Source organism: Coptis chinensis, chromosome 1, assembly GCF_015680905.1.
Source record: "Coptis chinensis isolate HL-2020 chromosome 1, ASM1568090v1, whole genome shotgun sequence".
Lineage (NCBI taxonomy): Eukaryota > Viridiplantae > Streptophyta > Magnoliopsida > Ranunculales > Ranunculaceae > Coptis > Coptis chinensis.
This window is the reverse complement of record NC_141456.1, coordinates 17,538,621-17,546,742: the sequence shown is the minus strand read 5'-3', so window position 1 is coordinate 17,546,742 and position 8,122 is coordinate 17,538,621. Positions and strand designations below refer to the sequence as shown.

Here is an 8,122-nt window from a genome sequence, read left to right as displayed (position 1 = left end):
TATCCTAAACCAAAAAGTGAAAAGGCTATCTCAATTTGATCCCTTAGTTTCCAAGTCTTATCCACCATAATCACGCTTTCATTAACGTATTTCAATTTATTTCTAATAAAAATATATTCGGTTCAAAAATTTCCTCGCTAAATCACTATAAATCTAAGAAAACTATTATACAAGCTAAATCGAGTTTTAAGATAATTATATTTGAAATTTATGGATTAATATCCTAAACCACAAAAGTGAAGAGGCTATCTCAATTTGATCCCTTAGTTTCCAAAGACTTATGATTATAATCACGCTTTCATTAACGTATTTCGGTTTATTTTTAATAAAAATATATTCTGATTCGAAAATTTGTGTGAGACATTTTGTAAAGCCGTTTCAGGACACAAAATATTTAATAGATCCCGGGCGTATGCCCGGGTCCAAAATCTAGTCATTACTAAAACTAGAAAGAACTAGAAAGAGTGTTGCAAGTCCACGCAGACAATCGAACAATCTCATAAGATATCAAGAAAGGCAAAAGTGTCCAAAATTAAATTGAAAAGTCAAAATTGGAGAGTGGTTAGTACTTGAAAACAAATTGCTATTATGGGTTACTATTTTGGTCCCCCTAACGCAAAATCGCTTCGCTCAGCAGTGGGGTGAACTAAGCTTAGCAAGACGAAGGTTGATAGAGATGAAGGGATGAAGGTGGTCAGAAGTCCATCTATTTAACGCTGTCACGTGTCCTTATTTTTTTTCCCCACCAAACACAAAATCGCTTCGTCCTCAGATTACAGTTAAGATAAATTATTCTCATAAATCATAGTCTAACTCTACTATCAAGACAGAATATTCTATTTATCCCAATTTTTTTTTTTCGATAGCCCCTTATTTATCCCAATCTTACTAACTTATCATATAATCTATGATAATCTTGTACAACATCATTACATATAACCATCTTCAATCCACATATTCCTATAGTTCCGAGATCAAATTGATGAATTTCGATGCATTATGTTACTGTTTGAAATTACAACGGATTGTAATTTATCCACCTCTTAAACATGGCAAAGCACTCCTTAGGCTTGTACTCTGGAACCGTGTGACCTCCTCCCTGCACAAACAAACATTATGTGAGTCATGTGTCTCCTACGAAATTCCCTATTCTTATCCTCACTAATTGGGTATGAAAACATAATGATACGTAGATTTAGAGGTAGTCTCTTGCCTTCACAGTTGCATATGTCATTCCATTGAAAAAGGTCCTTGTGTATCTACATGCAAGTAATTGAAATCTCAGTGACAATGCAAAGCACACAGAAATATGTTAATTACATATATATATACAATTAATTAGCTTTAAAGATATGGACCAACCCTAACCACGGGTGCCAATCATCGGCTATGGACAAATTTAGTGATCGTATCCATGATTCCGTAGAGATATGTGGGACTAACATATCATGATCCCCACTGTACGCACATAATTGAGCACGTATTAGTTAAAACAGTAAAAAATGTACAGGAAAGAGCAAGTGGTATTTATTGATCTACCTGTACCTGTATATTAGACTCCTGCAACCTCTGCTGCTGAGATTGCGATGATATTCAATAGTGGTTTGTACACGTATATCAGATTCATAATGCAAGAGCAAGTCAACATTGCACCTAACCCATTTTTCTATTGTTCCCTACTCATACACATAATAACACGGTTAAATTCCATTCCTCTAGTTATTGCTCCTACAGAAATGTATGTTTATTTCTTACCTCCCTGATGTGGAGAGCCTTTCTTACACGTTCGTCATTCGCCCACTCTTCGGATAGCATATAACCATACCTCTACAGACATAATAGGATATACTTATATACGATTAATGTTAAATATATACAGATTTATACAGATTTTAGTGCTTGAAAATTTATTTCAGGAGTTATTAGATATAGACCACCTCCATAAAGGCAATTGTATGATAAGGTTAACTAAAAGGATAGAATACTAAATACACAAATCTTGTCTTTTTTAAAGTGACCGACTCTCTGTAATATGTAGCTAGTTTCTAAGAAATTATTCGATCTCTTTCCAATTTTTATTTTTTTTGCATGAATGCAACCACATACCCTGCAGGTAGAGAAAATTGAGTCTTTGTATTTCCAGATGCTTGCAAGTGATCGTCTAGAGCGCCTGGAAACTTTTGGTTCTGCTGAAAAAACAGTATAACAAGACGGCTCCAAAATATATTGATGATTTATTCCTGAAAGACACTGAAAACACAAAATTTTCACATCAAACGTTGTATGGATAATATCATTATACTAAAGAAGAGGTGAAGCCTGGTAATTAAGAACAGATCTGTAAAGGGAAAGTAAAATAGATTTTCCCTACCTCGTTGAATGCTTCTTGATCCTTTAAGCACTCCATATTCGGTGAACTAAAATCGGTGTACCCCAACTTACAATTTTTCTTGATTGACTGAGAAAAGAGAATCGGGAGGGAGGGTGTGGATGACATTTCCAAGTTAGTCGAAATTGTTCCCCATCAAAATAATATCTATTGTAGAGTTTTATTCATAAACAACCTCGTATAGTTCTTCCGATATAAGCCCCATTCTATGAGCAAATGGGATTTGCGCATCGTTTTCCAAATATGGACTTGTGAGTGGATTACCAAGAAAATATCCCTTCATAGAAACACTCAGAAAACAATGAAATTAAACATTATATATATAATATAACTACTATGAAAGATTCACAAGAAAATTAACAAATATTGGTGCCTATGAAAGGGTTTTACAGAAATTCTGTTATGTATACCTTGAAGTTGAACTGTGGCTCTTTGCCAGCTTCAATCCCTGCCATGCAAAAGGTGTGTTCAATTGTACTTTTGTGTAATATAAAGGCACTAACAAAGTAACAAGAGGTGTAATTAATCACAAATGCCTGATCAAGCATGAAAATGTCGTGCTTATAAATGATTTACGGGACTTACCATTTATAAGCTCTTCAACAATGACTGGGATGACGACACCAGAATATGAATCACCACCTATGTACAGTGGGTTGGAGAGGAACTGAGGATGGTCAGTCAACCACTGCAAATAACCCGTTGGACAATTATTATACAAGGTAATTTGTCTGGTTAACGAGTGGATTGACGCGATATTGCAAAACACGTACAATGAAGTTAGGAGTCAGAGTAGTTATTTGAGAGCACATGAACATGCTAGATGTGAATATGTGATACAAATATACAATTATGACTTATCAGTTCCACATAACGGAAAGATTGGTATGTACATTTTGCAAAAATTGATTGGTATGTCGAGCTGATATTGTGTCTGAAATCAGGAAGCGTTCTGCAGTCCTCCAGTATGAAAATCCCGTGCCAACGGGTGCATCAAGGAAGATCACGTTGGCAACCTGAGTATTCCTCAACACAATCAAAACAATGCATACAACAAAACATTATTCTTTTCATGGACAGCAGAATGTTAGATATCCAAACCTGTGTCCAGGAATCTGGGTTTAAGACCAAATTGGGTAGGCTACCATTGCTATCCGCAGCTTTGAAGTATAGAGGGCCTAAAACATCCATAACACGTCCATTAAAGGATTCTAATGAAGTGTATAGATAGAGATATTAGATTGTACCGATTTCGTAAATGAATCCATTTAAAGCAGTGCACAGAGGGCCTCCCACAAGCCAGAGCACAAGGGGGTCTTCTTTGGGGTTTCTCTCCGAATGGATAAAGTAATAGAAAAGCTGCACATCACCCCTACATACCTACATACATATACAAACTTGATTTGTAAATAAAACATATTCTTTGTTAAATTTCATAAAAAAAATTATAAAAAATAAATAAAAAGAAGAGAAAACAAACAACAAACCCAGTCTCAAGATGGAAAGGAAGAGGTCCTTGAATCCAGGAAGTGATCTCACGGTGAAGCCAGATGAGACTGCTGCTCCTGACCATGCAAGCACCAATACATGAAAAATTGGAAACAGACTTTTCGACTTAAGTGACACCATTTTGGTGCACCGGTGCCACTTCCACAACCCAATCTGCCATCAGCCCGTCTCAACATAGAAGATTATATATCTTCTAATTCCAAGGTTTTATCACTTCATCATATATTCGGTCACATGGTAAGGTCGGTACGCAGGATTCTGGTCCAAGTATTTTTTTGGTGGTTTGCAGTTCGCACTCATCAAATTGCATTGGGCAACCCCCCAAAACCCCAAAAAAAAATAGAAATGTTACAAGTTTGTCATTTCCTAAAAAATGTTTTCAGCCCAAGCCCAAGCCCAAGCCCCAGCCCCCAAAGCCCAAGCCTAACTAACGGTTCAACCTCTCGTCATGTTGAAACCACCGGGTCGTTTGAGTATATATTCAAACGGTCTTGACATGTTGTTGCAGTATATACTCAAATGGTCTCGCCATGTTGTTTTAGTGTACACTCAAACGGTCTGTGTGCGTGTCGTTTAAGACAAAACTCTCGGATTTTTAGTTAGACGATATGTCTCCATGACGACATGACTGGGTCGTTTGGGGACTCTCTTGGATAACATGGCTGGGTTGTTTGGACTAAAAACGATCAATTCTAAACACAATCTCAAACAAGTCAGTGGAGAGAACAATTCAACAGCCGAAATAGATTTTAAAAAGGATGCTAGACGATAAACTAGCCCAACCAAGGTTCTTATTCTTATAACAACAAAAACATCAAGTTAAATCCTATAGGATTCTACTGCGCCTTTCAGTACATTTTGTTGCTGACTACGGGGAATCTTATAAACAAGATGCATACCACTATCCTCAAAGTGTCAAGGAATACAAGAAAGATGTTGAAACCCATTTACAAGAAAGATATTGAAATTTGAGTGAATTCCTTTAATAATGACAGTTGAAAATTCAAGGAATACAAGAAAGATGTTGAAATTCGAGTGTACACTGCAAATGGGTGAAGCTGACTTCAATTCCCATTGTTGATTCACGATAAACATTCGAAGTTTACTTTAAAAAACACGACTCGAATTGGGTGAAGTTGCCAACTTCAATTCCCATTATTGATTCACATCTCAACACTCGAAGTATGAACATGACAAAAAACTTTTTTTTTTTTTTTTTTCTTTAGTCTCATGAGAGATGATACCGCTAAAATGGTTTGAAAAAATATGTAGCCGATTTGTGTAGTTGTATTGGGCTTGGAGGAGGCTACCCAATCGAATTCGGTGGTTGCCCAATATAGGTTTAGTATTATTTTTGGTAACCGGCTATGTAAGTTTAATGACATTTAATTAAAAAGGCAAAAACATAATTTACAACTTAGATTTTAATTTATATTAGATCTTGGTTTACATTTACATTAACCATTTCAACATAACAAAAATTATTATCGGTCTTTCTCGTCCCCTAACTTCATTTAATACAACCATCGACCGTTGATCGCATTTCCTTGTTAATTGAATCAATTTCAATTCACAGTTACTGATCAAAAGTTTATCTTACATTCTTACACACTATCAACCTTTACAGTAACAATAAAGTTAGTAAACTGATTCAGATTTTTTAAACATGTTTGCAATTTGTGTTATAATGTGTTGAGTTCTTAGGGTTAATTTCTTAATTTTAGAGATTCATTCCCATCCCATGAATGAGGTATGATATATTATATGTATATGCCTTATGAGAACGAATGGTACATATAATATATTGTTTCAACCCCCGCCTACGTGGCAAACATCCATTGGTAGGACTCTCCACTTTATTCGTTTAATCAACAGGGCTAAAGCCCAATTTACAATATCATAGATCAATATACAGGTACGTCCATTAACTCATGTGTCTAGGGCTGAACCCTAGCCACATGGCTTGCCACTTACGTACATTAATTTATGTCTAGATTCGTTTCATATCAAAGAGATAATCATCAATTAAGAGTCAGGTTCAATTACAATTATTTGAGCTATAAGAAGTCTTTACTCTACCTATATAAATACCAAACTATTTTTCATACAGAACTACGTTCTTGAGACTTGATCTCATCGATAATTTGGGTACGTAGGCAACCGAAAGGTACAGTCTCATCATTTACTCGATCACCATCACTTTTTCACTACTTTTCTACGTTTTTCATCTCTTTCGTCACCACTTAGTGTTTTGATCATATTTGGTCGAAACATAATTGGCGACGTCTGCTGTTCTTATTCAAAACCCTCGATCACGTTCTACAAAAGTTCAAGATGAACTTACTAATGACCAACCCAACCATGATGTTCAAGGTCAACCTAGTGACAATGGGGAAAAAAAATCGTTCTTACTCCTCTTCAGCGCCACACAACATTACTATTTTTCCACGAAGATATTGTCTCTAAAAATTCTCCGCAATCTGATACTGATAATATAAGTCAAATGTCTTGAAAAACACTTCTTTGAAAGTTCAAGCGTGTACGGATCAGAAATAAAACAGTTACTATAAATGACGTCTAAAATGAACCATTCATCTCAAAGATGATGTAACATCTATCGCACCACAACATAACACATGCCAACGACATTGTAGCGTGTATGATAGTTTACGTGGTGAGGATGAGATTTTCGTTGTTCCCAAAGTTCGGTAATCCATGAGTTCTCAAAAATTCTGTTGTATCTGTCACACCACAACGTAACACACGCCAACAACATAGTTACGTGTGGGATCGTTTACGTGGTGATGATTAGATTCTCGCTGTTCGCAATGGATTACCCACGAGTTCAAGACGATAAATACGGACTTTGCACTGGTTACTTTTCACGAATCTCAGTAAAACATTTCCAAATCATATTTGTTCATTATCATTTGATAGTGTCAATAGTCGTCTTATATTCTTTGTTAGCAAGACTCTTATATTAGCTGAATTTTGTTTCATGCTGCCAGACATCTTAAGCTTATTTCCAGGAAGGAATAATCGAAGTTTATACTGACTATCCGTTAAGCAGAAGTTTTTCACAATGTCTACTTAATTGAGTCGCATAATGGAAAAATTACCTTAACGCTTACAACATTATCTCTCACACTCGTACAATTAAATGGAGACAAACTTTGGTTTCGCTAATGACTAATTTTCTTATTGATGATATTCCTATGTCGAACGCATTCCTCAATAAGGAAAACGTCGATCCCTAATTGTCATTACCTCCCTGGGGTGATGACTTAAAATATTTATCGAATATATCAGTTGATTAGCTCCTACATAAACGAACTTAGGGTCATCCTCAGTTCATAGGTTGACCTTTTCCTTCAGTTCAGTCTGAGCAGTCGCCTCGGTGGGCTGAGCAACCTCTGGGGTCTTAGTATCTGGTGGTGTCTCCTTGATTGGAAGGGGAGGAGTGTTTTGGATTGAGCCCCCAGTGTTCTCCTTTGTTAGTTCGCTTCGGGGGGTCTTGGGCAAGGTCTTAACCTCAGAGATGAAGTCGTCTGCCTGCTTGGTTTTGGCGATCTCTCCCTTGTTTTTGAGTGAAGCCCGAGCAGGCTTGCTAACTGAGGATTTGATTACAGTTGTGAGCATCGAGTTGGTTGCTTCAAAGCTCCATCATACCTCTGGGGTTGGGGAAATGCAACACTTGATGAAATATTAATGGAAATGCTTGCATCTTGTGGATCCAACAACGTTCTAATATAGCAGTATAGGACGAGTTAACATCCAGAACGCTGAAGCGCGTGTTGATGCTGACCTTGTCTTCATGTGACCCTACCCCACTGAGACAGGTATAATGATGTCACCTATTGGGTCGGCTCGTGATCCGTTGGAGTCACAGAAGGAGGCTATTGGATCGACCATGACTGACTTGTCGATATTTTAAATATATCAATGATATTTGCATATCAAACAATGCAAAATATCCCCAAAAAGAGAGATATATCCATGATACATATAAAAAAATTGAGTATCGATAAACACCCATATATTGATATTTTGTAATATGATCACAACAATATTACCTTGGAAGTCGCCCTTCCAATATCCATCAAAATCCATATGAGGCAGAAAAGATAATTCTATGCTTTCCCTCGTGTAGGAACGTCAAAGACTGCTTGCATATTCCCTCATAGGCACAAAATCCACCCATTTGGTTTAGATGCTATGAAGTAA

General features: G+C 36.6%; 1 protein-coding gene across 1 annotated transcript; it reads right to left on the bottom strand.

Annotated features, from left to right (window-relative positions):
* Positions 1-682: 682 nt before the first annotated feature.
* Positions 683-4,018, bottom strand: LOC147522612 (serine carboxypeptidase-like 17). Its single transcript, XM_086568122.1, has 14 exons — positions 3,929-4,018; positions 3,637-3,769; positions 3,491-3,567; positions 3,283-3,405; positions 2,975-3,077; positions 2,800-2,887; positions 2,565-2,679; positions 2,372-2,458; positions 2,107-2,250; positions 1,756-1,827; positions 1,546-1,676; positions 1,363-1,458; positions 1,214-1,259; positions 683-1,099 (listed from the first exon to the last, which is right to left on the bottom strand). The coding sequence occupies exons 1-14, from the start codon at positions 4,016-4,018 to the stop codon at positions 1,016-1,018; spliced, it is 1,389 nt and encodes a 462-aa protein (XP_086424248.1). The 3' UTR covers positions 683-1,015.
* Between the last annotated feature and the right edge of the window lie 4,104 nt (positions 4,019-8,122).

What these genes read in the sequence shown, in the direction of transcription:
- LOC147522612 (XM_086568122.1), bottom strand. Translation starts at nt 4,018, where the DNA reads ATGGTGTCACTTAAGTCGAAAAGTCTGTTTCCAATTTTTCATGTATTG. An exon ending in ATCAAGAAGCATTCAACGAG is followed by an intron (nt 2,251 to 2,371) that starts GTAGGGAAAATC and finishes TTGTGTTTTCAG; the next exon opens with TGTCTTTCAGGAATAAATCA. An exon ending in AGGCTCTCCACATCAGGGAG is followed by an intron (nt 1,677 to 1,755) that starts GTAAGAAATAAA and finishes GTGTATGAGTAG; the next exon opens with GGAACAATAGAAAAATGGGT.